This window comes from Sapajus apella, unplaced genomic scaffold (assembly GCF_009761245.1).
Source record: "Sapajus apella isolate SASKATOON/1434 unplaced genomic scaffold, GSC_monkey_1.0 scaffold28, whole genome shotgun sequence".
In the NCBI taxonomy this organism is placed as follows: Eukaryota; Metazoa; Chordata; class Mammalia; order Primates; family Cebidae; genus Sapajus; species Sapajus apella.
In genome coordinates this window covers 15,433,131-15,447,301 of record NW_022436968.1, presented here as the reverse complement: position 1 = coordinate 15,447,301, position 14,171 = coordinate 15,433,131, and the positions used below count along the sequence as shown (strand labels likewise).

At 34.2% G+C, this 14,171-nt stretch overlaps 1 protein-coding gene across 11 annotated transcripts in view; it reads right to left on the bottom strand.

Moving 5' to 3' along the window:
* ZNF385B (zinc finger protein 385B) overlaps nucleotides 1–14,171 on the bottom strand; it is a 385,918-nt gene that overhangs the window by 66,845 nt on the left and 304,902 nt on the right. For 8 of the 11 annotated variants that reach the window (XM_032292786.1, XM_032292789.1, XM_032292790.1 and 5 more), the window contains 2 exons: nucleotides 12,171–12,209; nucleotides 7,856–7,966 (listed from right to left, as the gene is read on the bottom strand). In XM_032292786.1, coding sequence (XP_032148677.1) covers nucleotides 7,856–7,966; nucleotides 12,171–12,209 — 150 coding nt within the window. The remainder of the gene's footprint in view (nucleotides 1–7,855; nucleotides 7,967–12,170; nucleotides 12,210–14,171) is intronic. The other 3 variants (XM_032292788.1, XM_032292796.1, XM_032292797.1) reach the window with 1 other exon arrangement.

Here is a 14,171-nt window from a genome sequence, read left to right as displayed (position 1 = left end):
AGCTTAATAAAGAAACTACAAATGTCCAAGAAAGGCAGGAGAAATTTCATTTGTTGTACTTTTGTGCCAGAAAAAGAGGAAGAGAGGATAAAGGAGAAGAGTTGGAGGAGAGAGAGAAGAGAAAATTGAGTAGAGAAAGAAGGAAGAAGGAATGCAATAGTTTAGAAGAAAACACAGGGAAAGAGAAACATATAACATGGAGATAGAATGTCTAGAGTTAACAGCAAGCACCAGGCAGTCAATAGCAAAATGTGGAATCCCCTAGGTAAATGTTACATAATGACAAATAAAAAGCTTGATCCTTCAGAGAACCCAAGTGGGTACCCTTGCAGCTGTGTGACTCTTCAGCTTTTGCTGCAAGGGACATCTTCAAACACAGTGTCTAATGGGGTTCCTGTTTCCCAGTTGATCGGATTTCTCAGAGAAAAAAACACAGCTGCTGCAGGGACTTGCTGCCTCGTGGCAGCTGGTGGAGAGAGGTAGAGTTAGGTCTGGTGGCCAAGGGAGATGCAAAGTCAGTCAATTTCATGTAGAAAGGGAGTTATGTGAAACTCAAAATTGTGGCTTCCTTCCTAATCTCTTGACTGCTGAGGTCTCTGCTGGGTGAAAGAGAATGCCAGGGCCTCCAGCAGAGGCAGCACTAAGGCCTTCTAAATGGCAGATGGTAGAAGTTTGTTTATGCAAAACAAATACAAGTGTGTATTGTATTATATTAACTGCTAAAGAAACCAGGAAATTGGAATAAAATTAAAGCCAAAAAAAGACATATAGGCAGAAAGACCCAGGAGGGCATAACCTAAATGGCTTTATCCAAATGAAAACTGCTAAGATGACAAAGACACAGATGCATTAGTGAGGTGATATTATGGATGTACCAATTGCACACTAACTGTAGTCCCATGGGAATTGAGGGAGGTCATTGAGTGACTGCATTTTCTGAAATTTCAGAAAGATTTACACTAAAGTGTAGGACAGTTAGGTCATCCACAGAAATGTTTACACAAGTGGTTGGTCACCCTACCATTTAAACTTCTAAGCAAACCCTTAATTTCCTGTCCATTTTTACTTAATCATTCTAATGTAAATCAATGAAATGGCATGAGGTTGTCATTTTATGTCTTCAGACATGAGAAAATAGAGCACAGCCAAAAGAACTGAAGGCTAAAGTGAGAGAGAGGGATACTGGATAACCTAAAATCAGAAAACGAAATAAAAAACATCAACAGATCACAAACCTAGAGGTACCATAAAAATAAAATATAAACTATAAGTGATTCAATGTTTATGATATTATTCAAAGATAATAATGTAAATTTGAAAAATCAAATGGGCTAGCTCCAAATGAGTAATAAAAGCCTATGGAGTCAACATTTAGGGACAATGTGTCTCATGCTTAATTACTTGTGGTATTAATGCTGAGTACCAAAATTTCAGGGTCAATTCCTGACTTAGAGTACATAAAATTTGATTAAAAAGATTACCATGCTTTGATTTTGATTTGCTTATAAGGCATACAAGACTTAGAAATACATTAAGGGTATTTATAATAAACTGTGTTCTGAGATTAATAATAATAATATAATCTCTGTTTTTAAACATTTAAGAGAATGAAGCTGCCCTGCTTTGTGTAAGAATCTGCTTAAGAATTTGATTTTGATTCAATTTTGTATAAAGATTTGATTTTGTGTAAGAATCACTTTCTTTCATCCTTCTGCTACTATCCTCCAAGAAATTGAAACTAACATGTAAATTAGAAATTATTTGGGATCTGCCCATTTCAACTTAGCCAAAATGAGATAAATGTTAGTATCAAAAATTTTTCTGAAGTGTATGTTAGCTCATTTCGCTGGCAAAGCTTAACTCTGGAAATGGCATTTTCCAGCTAAAAGATAAAGATTCAGATTTAGGCTTATCAATTTATGACCATACTGCAGTTGCAGGGTACTCAGTTACTGGAGAATAAAGAAACATTCAAGGTTAGGCAGCCTCATTCAGCTAAGGTACACCACGTTAGAAAAAAGGTGGTCAAGAAGAAAGTAGGGCTTGAGGTGATACAAACATTTGGGTAGATGTCTGGAACTCAGTTGGAAAGCATATTATTCCTGGACTGCAGTGCCAGCTTCCTGGCAAAGTTAATGGTGTTAATTTGTAAAGGTTCATTTGGGAAATGTTTGTGATTAATGCTTGCTCATTTACATAACTGTGTATTGTGCAAATAAAGCTGTAGCAGTTTGCATTTCAACAGGGTAGTTCTACCAAGATGATAAGAGCTGGACAAAGAGGGATATAGAACACTTAAATTAGGTCATATTGAATTTTAATGCAGGAAGCCAACTCTGATACATTTTATATGGATAATGAAGAACTGCAAAATGCAGTCTGTTTACTGTGCATCTGCTTTCCAGATTCTTCAATAAACATATTTTCTATACTGAAGAGTGAAGCCAATTGAGTCTCAGGCTGATTTAGAAATGTTATTAAAATGTAAGGATGAGCATCTTCTTAATTCTTACATTAAAATGTAAATAGGGTAATTATAAAATAATAAACTCCTCCCCCCAAATAAAAAATGCTCAGTTTCAGAGCTTGGTTATGCAGTTTTTAGCACCATTACTAAACACTGAGAACACGTATATGTCACATTTGTGAATCTGCCATCCAAACTTTGTGGCTTTACTGCCCAGCATCTAAGAATGACTCAGAAATTTAATTTCTTTCTTTATAATCAATGGAACTTTGGAGCTATAGCAAGGAGGCTGATGGTCATGTGCTTATGTGTGCACATGTATCCATGTCCCTGTTAGTAAGTACAAAGAAAATGGCTGACATCAAATGGAGCTAAAGACAAAAGGTGGACCTACTCATGGAATAATTCTGGGGCTTGAATGAAATTCTTAGGCCTCCCCCAACTCAGCCCACAACACAAATAAAAACAAATTCATAGTCATTTTTTCTGGGTTTTAGCTGTTGATTTTAAGATGGAGGTGTTTATATCCTATGCTCCTGACAGATACCATGGAAATGATTTCTAGAACTTGAATGGTCCTCCTAAAGATCATGTGGTCCATTTCAGGCCATATTGTAGAGATTAGCAAAGTGTTTATCACACAGGAAGAGTTTAGTAAATGCTCAGGAAATGAGTAAAGTTATGTGAGGCAACAAAATAAGAGCTGTAGATTTAGAGGCAAGAGATCCAGACTTATGTCCTAGCTCTGCCATTTATAGACTAAAAATCTAGGAGATAATAAAGATAGGAACAATCTAAGTGTCCACCTGTAAGGGATGAGTTAAACTATGAAACATCTACAAATAAACTACTGAATTAGTTTTCTGTTGCTTTCATAGCAAATTTTTTATAAACTTAGTGGTTTATAATCTTATAGTTCCGTGGGTCAGAAATTTGGCATGGGTCTCACTGGGCTAACACCAAGGTGTGGGCAGGGCTGCATTCCTTCTGGAGGCTCTAAGGGAAAATCCATTTATTTGTCTTTTCCAGCTTCTAGAGGTTGCCCACATTACTTGGCTTGTGGCTTCTCCCTTCCCCTGCAAAGCCAGCAATGGCCAGTGGACTCCTTGTCAGATAGGCTCACTCTGACTCCCTCTTCTGCCTCCCTCTTCTACTTTTAAAGACCTGCTGATTACAATGGGACCACAAGATGATACAGGGTAGTCCTTTTATCATGAGGTCAGAATATTAGTTCCCTTAATTCCATCCACTACCTTAATTCCCCTTTGTTATGTAAGATACATTGACAAGTTCCAGAAATTAGGATATGGGCATCTTTGCCTACCACATCTATAAATAGAGTAAGGGAGCTCTCTATGTTCAGATAGAAAATATTCTCCAGAATCTATTGTTACATAAAAAATGCAAGGCAAAGAAGAGTGTCAGTAGTATGCTACCATTTACATAGAAAAGGAAGGAAATAAGAATATGGATTTATACTTAGTTATATTTGCATAAGCAAACCCTGGAGAGATAGGCAAAAAATATTAAAATATTAAAGTAGTTACAAATAGGGAATGACACAAAGGTTGGAAAGAAGGGGAAAGGGATTCTGTGTGTGTGTGTGTGTGTGTGTGTGTATGTGTGTGTGTGCGTGTGTGTGTGTGTGTGTTTGTCTGTGTTGAGATGGAGTTTTGTTCTTGTTGCCCAGGCTGGAGTGCAACGGAGCAGTCTCAGCTTACTGCAACCTCTGCTACCCAGGTTCAAGCGATTCTCCTGCCTCAGCCTCCCAAGTAGCTGGGATTACAGGTGTATGCCACCCTGCTTGGCTCATTTTGTATTTTTGGTAGAGATGGGCTTTCACCATCGGTCAGGCTGGCCTCGAACTCCTGACCTCAAGAGATCCACCTGCCTCAGCCTCCCAAAGTTCTGGGATTACAGGCATGAGCCATTGCACCCACCCTCAATATGTTTTTTAATATTATCACAGTTTTGAACTATAAATATGTTACTTTTTTAATTCGAGGAATTCATAATTGTCTCTGAGCTTCTATTATTCAGTCAGTGTTCAACATCTTTTGTTCTGAAGAATCTATCCATAATCAACCTTGTTATTTTACTCTTTGTAAATCAACTCTTCTAATAGACAAATCCTAATTTTTCAGTGGCTTTGAACCAAGCAGTTCTCTAACATTACATTAGCAAACTTCATAAAATTATGCATCTTTTGTACAATTTTTGCAATTTCATTATGAAATCTATTGTTTGCATTGTAATGTGAGATGTTTTTAAGTATCTGGCCTTGTGGCAGTAACAGTGTTAAAGATGCAGCATGCCTTTAGTTGGGCATTCATTTTATAAGTGGTCAGGTAAGTAGTAAACATTTTCATGTCATATTTATATAACAATAAACTTTAATTTCTCAGTATAACTCTAAAAATTTGAATAACTGAGCAATACTGTTAAATTTACTTGAATCTATTTCAATATTAATTATTGTGTCTATTCTTATAAAAGTATTTTATTATACTTTTAATCTAGTAGTAATATTGTAGTTTAAAATATTTAGTAGTTATGTCTCTATCATAAGCTAGTCTTCTATTTATAAGATATTTTGTGGCTCATATCATTAATTTTTTCTAGTTAGGTTTACTAAAGCAAACTCTAAATATAGTACAATTTTTTTTTAGGTATTCAGGTTAATGAATTTTGAAAAACAAAGACTGTTAGGTAAACATCACAGCAATAAAGATACAGAATATTTTCATCATCCAAAAAGGTTTCTGCATTCTCCTTTGTGGTCAAATCCCTAACTTAACCCTCAGCCCCTGTTAACCACTTATCTGACTGTCCCCATAGTTTCATCTTTTGCAGAAAGTTATCCAAGTGCAATCATACAGTATATAGTCTTTGTGTCTTACTTCCCTCACTTAGCATACTGCCTTTGAAATTCCTCCATGTTGTAGCATGTATCAGTACTTTCTTTTTCTTTTACTTTATTTCTATTTACTTTTATTTCTTTATTTCCATTGTATGGCTTTAACATAGTTTGTTTATTCAACAGTTGATGGACATTTGGGTCAATTCCAGTTTTGGGAAGTTATGAATAAAATTACTTTAAGCAGCACATATGGATAAATATATGTTTTCATTTGCCTAGGGTATATACTTAGAAGTGGGATTGCTGGATCATATGGGAAATGTATGTATAACTTTATAAAGTTTCTTAAAAATTACTGCTAAATTGTTTTCCAAAGTGGCTGTACCATTTTGTATTCTCACTAGCAATGTATGAGAGGTCCAGTTGCTCATCATCCTGGCCATTTGAACCTATCAATTTGTTTAATTTTCATCATTCTAATAGGTATCTGATTGTGGTTTTAATTTGTATTTCCTTAATCATTGAACATGTTGAGCATCTTTTTATGTGCTTATTTGTCATTCATATTTCTTCTTTGGTAAAGTGCCTATTCAAATCATTTTCCCATTTTATCATTTATTATTGAATTATAAGTTATTTATATATTTTGTATGGACGTTCTTAAGCAGATACAAATATTTTTATCCCAGTCTATAGCTTTTTTTTTCATTTTCTTAACAGTGTTAACAGTGTCTTCTAGAGCAGAAGTTTTAAATTTTGATAAAGTCCAATATATAAAAATTCATATGGTTCACAGTTTTTATTTTCTAAGAAATTTTTGCCTAATGCAAAGCCAAAGAGATTTTCTACTGTTTTCATCTAGAAGTTTAATACTTTAAAAAAAAATTTATTTTATGAATGCTCCCATTGAATTAATTTTTATGTTTTGTCTCAGGAGCAGTCAAGGTGTTTTTTAAATTTACAGATGAATATGAAATTTTTCTAGCATTATTTGTTGAAAAGATTAGCCTTTCTTTATTGAATTCACTCTGCAACTTTGTTGAAAATCAATTGACTATGTTGGTGTGAGTCATATTTCTGGACTCTGTTCTGTTCCATTGATCCATGTGTCTACCATTCTTTTACCAATTTCACAGTCTTGATTATTGTAGATTTTAGAGAAAGTATTAAAATCAGGAAGTGTTAAGTCTTCAAAATTTGTTCTTTAAGAAAATGTTTTGGCTATTCTAGGGCTTTTCTTTTCTATGTATATTTAAGAAACAGCTTACCATTTTCTACACTAAAAAAGCATTTTGGGATTTTCATCAAGATTGTGCTGCATCTACAGATCAGCTGGGGGGAGAACTGACATCTTAACAATATTAGACTTCAAATGAATTAACACTGTATATTTTTCAGTTTATTTAGATACATTTTGATTCCTGAATATGCAGTTTTATCATGTACTAAAAAAATCATTGGACTTTTGATTAAAATTATATTAAATATAATTTTATAAATCATGATAAACATCTCCTTTCCAAAGACTATAATTTTTATTAGCTTCCCATGTAAATTATTAAAACATAATAGTATATGCAAACAAGAGTAATTATTATTTTAGTATTTCTAAACAACATTAATTCTGTAACAAGCTCTTTTCAAAGTGGCTTCTGGGGTCAAGTAACTCAGGAATTACCACACATTATATGCAGCCTTCAGATTCTTATTTACTTTGGTCATTGGCTTTACTTGGTAATTGGATATTGCAAATATTCTAATATTGCTTATTTTGCCTTCCTGTTATTTTGTTTATAAATTTAGAAACCCATTTTCATAAAAGAGTTTGATTTGTTCCATTTTCTTATCTTTTTCTAGCGGGATGGTTATGCTAGCCAGGTAAAATAATTTATGAAACTTTCTCTGTGTTTTATATTCTGGGAAAATATAAATCATATAGGGAATTAATAATTCTCTTAGATATTTAACAAAATTTGACACAAACATGAAATGTGGCACTTGATATCAAATAGTAAAAATGGTTTTCTTCAGCATTTATTGCATTTTAATTTTTAAAGTATCTTCATTACATTTTAAAACTTTTTTCATATTTTCTGCTATTCAAGTAGTTTTGACAAGTAAATATAATTAGTGAAATTAAGTGTAAAATGATATAGTTGAGACTGATTGCATAGATACATTCTTAATTTTTGATATTAGTCACATATAGACTATTGTCTATAATCCTCTACTGGTTTTAAATTCTGTACTATTTTTTATTGTTGTATTGTTATTCTAAAAGATGCCGTCAATGTGAGCTAGGCTGAATCCATGGATATGGAGCCTGTGGATGCAGACGGCCAACTATACTCTACTGTTCAAGTTTAAGGCACTGAACCCAAATCCCTTGAAAATCTGGCATCCTGAATTAAGTGGGCTACCAATATGAGTGGCTTTTAAAGAGTATGTAAATAGGAAGAAATGTATATATTCAGATCAGACTTTCAGCTCTGAAGAACTACAGAGAATAATGAAAAGGTGATACTCACATCAGAATTAAAGCGAAGCTGACAGACATTACAAGAAATAACTTGTTTCTTCTTTGGGGGAATGGATACTCCAAATGTATGGTTAATAACTGCCTTTTGCACAGGATCCATCTGAAGAATAAATGAGAAAATAGTCAATTTGTAACTTCAAAGAAAAGTCAATAGTACAAGCAAATAAGAGTAGCTGCAATATTCCATAAAATTTTAACTTGCAGTTCCTAAACAACAATAATAAAGAATCTCATTCAATAGTAATATTTTTTCTCCAAAAATTAAAAAAAATGACATAAATGGAAACAAAAAATGGCTTTGAAGACATAACTCAAAAAAGACCACAAGAGAATCACCATATTCCAAGAAACCTTATCTCTATAGAAGGAGCCTTGGAAAACCTTAGAATAATCATAAAACAAGAAAACTTAAGATCTAAAAGTGAGGGTTAAAATTAATTTTTTTCCCTTGAAACAGGGTCTTGCTCCATTGCCCAAGCTGGAATGCAGTGGCATGATCATAGTTCACTGCAGCCTCAACCTCTGGGCTCAAGTGATCCTCTTGCTTCAGCCTCCCAAGTAGCTGGGACTACAGGCTTGTGCCACACTATGCCCAGCTAAAAATGTTAATGTTTTCTCTGTATGAGATAATAATACTTAAGATGGCTTCAAATGATGTTAATGACAATCATTACAAAAATATATGTGCTTCTTAATTTTTGATTTATGGTAAAGTCATAAATGACAGGCTCTTACCAGAGCACAGAAAGTATTGATTGAATATATGTTTACAATAATTTATTAACTTTCATGTGCTATCAACTGAAAATTATTCTACTGAAAATGCATGTCACAACTATAAACTTAAATGCCTAAAACAGTTTGGCTAATATGCAACTGTTGTTTAAATATTAATCAAGTAAAGTTTTGATTAATAGCTTGTGAGTTTCCCCTTTTGATTTGCATGTATCATATATATTCAGAGAGATATACAGTGATACAAGTACTCAAACAGAAAATGTATGGCACAAAGTCATTAAAACACTCAGGGAAAGAAACACCTAGCTCTGTGGAGCCTAGAAAAGAGACACAGCAGTGACTCTCTTGTGTACTCCAGATAATAAACTCCAGCATTTACATCAGACAACTGGCAGTTCAAAAAGCAATGCAGATGACGAACAAAACATTACTCATAAACAGATGTAACATGAATGAGGACAGATTCATTGACACCATTGTCCAGGAAATCTCCTAAGGTTAGAGATTAAGACTGGATTAGTTGATGATATTTGACAGAGAAAGAAATGACTACTAGCTTTGATCATGATTATAAATCAACAAAATGTAAAATTGGCAATTAGAATTTAAGCACATTAGAAAGGCAAGTGGATTGAAGAGTTATTGAATAATAAATCAACCTATTTTCTGGTTATGAATTCAAGAGAGATAACAGGACAATGAATTCCCACAATAAAGAACAGTTATGGTGGTTTGAAACACTTAAAAATTCTAAGAGGGTACCAGGCACAGAGTATTATGCCTATAATCCCAGTACTTTGGGACGCTGAGGCAGGAGGATCAATTGAGCCCAGGAGTTTGAGACTAGCCTAGGCACATAGCAAGACACTGTCTCCATCTTTAAAAAAATGCTAAGAGGGAAGTTTTCTGGAGAGAGAGAACTGTTCTATAGCCTAACTATAATGTAATGGTTACACAAATCTATACATATGTTAAAATTCATAGAACTTCCCCCCTCAGAAAGTCAATTTTATATAAGATAATTTAATAAATAAAAAAGAAAAAACTTCTTAAGAGTATTATGTTTAACTACTAAATCTATCATATCATTACTGGAAAATCTAGGGATTCATACTTTTGAAGGTCATAATTGATTGTATCAAATTTTATTTAATGAGAATAATAATTTTAAAAACTCTCCATGGCACAAAGAAAATGTCAAAAGGCCAGAAAATAAAATCCTAGTTTACTTTCTTATTTTATTCACAAACACAAAAAGTTAAGTCTCATGTATCTATTTGCAAAACATGAAACTATACTTTTTGACAGTTACCAGACATGGCAAATCAGTTTAGACAGGCTTAAAAATGAAACTAACTAACTTATCTTGGCAGGATGAAAAAAATCCCACAAAAGTTAAAAAACAAGAGAATTTTATTGAGATAGTTTCTGTTCTCAGGCTCTGGAAAATACTTCTCATCTAGTGATATGTGAGCTACAAGGGATTAAACAATATGAATATTTCCTAAATACCAGTTTTCTGCATGCTATTTTCATTTTTTTGCCGTATCCATACACTAATATTTTTTCTTTAAATCAAATTAAGATACACTTAAACAATAAATGATAGAGTTAATGTACACTTTCCTATTACTCCTTTTAAAACATATATTGAAATTAACATCAACATTAAAACTTTCCTCAAAGTGAATGCATGTATCGTACCTGTTCTCATGCTGCCACAACATAGAAAGACAAAAGATACATTTACGAATATCTAGTTTCAAGTTTTTAGTTGACTATTATATCTATTGACAGCTCCAACAAGATCTTTGAATATAAATATTCTCATTAAGTTTTAAAAATTGTTAGCTGCTTACATAATTTTTCACATAACTCCTAATACAGTTTTTTTTTTTTGTTTGTTTGTTTGTTTGTTTGTTTTTTATGAGGCAAAGTCTTGCTTTGTGGCCCAGAATGGAGTGCAGTGGCATGATCTTGGCTCACTGCTACCACTGTCTCCCATGTTCAAGTGATTTCCTGCCTCAGCCTCCCAAGTAGTTGGGATTACAGGTGCCCACCACTGTACCTGGCTAGTTTTTTGTTTGTTTGTTTAGTAGAGTTTCACCAGGTTGGCCAGACTGGTCTCAAACTCCTGACCTCAGGTTATCTGCCTGCCTTGGACTCCCAAAGTGCTGGGATTACAGGCGTGAGCCTCTATGCCCACCCCCTAATAGTTTTATTCTGCTCAAATCTCACATTTGCACCACACTGGCCTGAAAATATGCCTTGTGTCTCCAAGGCTGACAGCTCTCCACCCTGAAAGGTGAGTTGTGGTTGAGTACTCCAAACAGAAATGTAGGAAAGTTTCCATCCATCTGTTCTCTAAAACTCTCTGTGGAGTTCATGAAACTCTCCCCAGAATCGGCTCCTCCAGTTTCTATATGTAATCCTAATTTTTCTCATAAAATCAACTAAATAAGCACAGCCTTTCTACCCCTTCTTTGCCACTTGTCATAAACTCTTGCTGCTTTTTCATCCTTTGGATAACTTATAACTAATTGTATGAAGATTGCAGCCCCATCTGTCTCACTTGGAGCAGATTTTCTTATTTTTCTCTTAATTCTATATTTCCTTATAGGTTTCTGGAAAAGATTCACTTTTTCTTCTAGTCTAGATCTCTTTTCTTCTGCTGTTTATCACAAAATTCTATAGTTATATTTTCATATTTAAATGTCACTCTGGGGCACGTGATTTACTTGAAAAGAGACTTTAAACGGAATAAAAAAGAATGCCCCATTTGACAATGCATCTGATTTTGAAACAGACACTGCCAAACTAATGTTTTGAGTATTTGCCCTCTGATGCAATAACTACAAATACTTGAGTCTTTCAATGTGATCCAAATGTGACAGTAATGAAGAAAGCTTTCAGATACTTTTTAAATCAAAAGTATAAAGTGGTACAATTCTCAATTGTTGTTCTTAGCATTAGTACAATGCTCTAAAAGCTAGATAAAATAGCTATGATATCAATTTATGGTAACTTACATTTTTTTCCTCTGCTAGTGTAATGCCAGTTCTCTGTAGTCATAATGAGATGCATGTAACTAAAACAATGATAATTCTTTTATTCAATCACAAAGTTTCAGGATGAATAAAATATTCAGGATGAATAAAATCATTATCATAAATCTTAAAATGTGATCAATGCAAATAACTCAGTTTAGTATAGTCAAAACTGTTTTATATCATAATGATTTAATGTGTAGACTACTCAAAAATTATTGGAGATATTGCAATTACATAACAAATTCTCATTGTTAAAGATTGTTGGCATTTTATAGACATTGTTAAAAATGAACAAGTACTTTCAAAAATATTTAAGTGTTTGCAACATATCTTTTAAATTAACAAATGTCTTATTAAGTAGTCATACTAAATTAGTTCATGTTAGTTCAAATTGTGCAAAAAAAAGCTGTCTATGGATTGAGAAAATTATAATTCATTAGGAAATAATACTAAAGAAGCTTTTTTAAAGAAAAAAAAATACCCTACCACACAGATCTAGCTACCAACATTCCTTACCTGGCAAAATTTATTGGTCCCAAATAAGCCTCTTCTTTTCTAAAAAAGTAAAAGTTAGAAGCAGTCATCTGGAATTTTGAGACTAGGAAGCACAATTCCATGAAAAATTGAAAAGCCCATTTTCCTTGCTTTTCTCTGAGTAAAAAGCCTGAAACACTTACTAACTAAAAAGCAGCAAAAGTTAACACTTGCCACTTTTTCTAGTGAAAATCATGCAGAAATGAAAAGCAAGACCTATTAGTGCAATTAACTGGTAGGTAATAAAAATGAAAGATGAGGTTGCGGCTGTTACCAGGAGTTGAGGAGGTAATTGGAGGCTATGTAGGGACAAATTAACGATTATATTGTAGTACTTATAAAATGCATTAATGAAGTTGGCCTTATCAGACCATCTATCATATTTTCAATACAAAAATAAGAATAACTATTTTTTTGGTGTATTTGAGATTGCAGGAACTACAAATCTATGTGAACTTTTTTTTTCTTAAGAGCATTACTTTCTCTTGGTATACCAAAAAGTAATTTACATCTACACAGTGTAAAAAGTCATATAAAAATATGCAGTTGCAAGCGAAACCTAGACACAGGGAAAATAAACACACTGCAGCACTTCACTAAAGGTAGGAAGCATCTAAGATGGGGGCTGTGTGCTCAAGTGACTTGACGAATACTAGATTATATTTAGACTCTAGAAAATTTTGCTATCTGGGACTTTAGGCAGAGAAAATGGAATAATAAATTTGTTCAACTATCCCAGTACTTTTCAAGAGTCATGACATTTGAGTCTATTCTTGTAAGAGTCTTAAAAGGATTTAACTAGCCATCAGATAGCACTGGGTGGGAACTTGGGCATCACCCTCATTACAAAACAAAAAGACCACTGAAGAATTGTACAGGACTTTCTTTTATCCATACTATTTATTTTATTCTCAGAGACAGAGTCTCGGTCTGGAGGGCAGTGGCATGACTGAACCCTTAAACTCATAGGATCCTCCCAATTCAGCCTCCTGAGTAGCTAGGAGTACGGGCCTGTGCCACTGTGCCCAGCTAATTTTTTTTTTTTTTTTTTTGAGATGGAGTCTTGCTCTGTCGCCAGGCTGGAGTGCAGTGGTGCAATCTCGGCTCACTACAATCTCCGCCTCCTGGGTTCAAGCGATTCTTCCGCTTCAGCCTCCCGAGTAGCTGGGACTACAGGCACACGCCACCATGCCCGGCTAATTTTTGTACTTTTAGTAGAGATGGGGTTTCACTATGTTGCTCAGGATGATCTTGATCTCTTGACCTCGTGATCTGCCCACCTCGGCCTCCCAAAGTGCTGGGATTACAGGTGTGAGCCACCGCGCCCGACCGCCCAGCTAAATTTTTAAAAATTTTTATTTATTTATGGTAGAGACAGGGTCTAGTTATGTTGTCCAGGCTGGTCTTGAACTTATGGCCTCATGTAATCCTCCTGCCTTAGCCTCCCAGAGTGCTGATATTACAGATGTGAGCCAACTTGCCCAGCCCATACTATTTGTAAAGATGAGAAAATCTCACCTTACACTTAATGATCTATTTTAACCAATGTTCTAAAAAGCATTTGCTAAGCATTTATTACTTATACAGTATAGCAGGCCCTGGTAGTTCTAGTAAACAGAAATAGAAACCAGGTTTTTTACTTTTAAAATTTCAAATCAGCCATTGAGCAAATATTTCTACAGTTCCAATATATTTTAGATGCTGTCTTAGGCTGGATAGGGAAATGAGTAAAACACAAAAAAGGGCATAATTTTAAAAGTTAAAAAGTGAAAAAGGTAGTACAAACTCTATGCAATCGGAGGTTGGGAAAATAAGTTGCCATTAAGCAAAACAATGAGGCATGAGAGGCCCAAAAATGCCTGTCCCTCCTGCCGCCACCCCTACTTTGATATTTTTTTCCTTTTGACAATGACATCTGTGTGTTATTCTCCCAGGACTATTTTCTTTTTCTTTTTTCTAGCTGTGTAATAACAATAATAAACA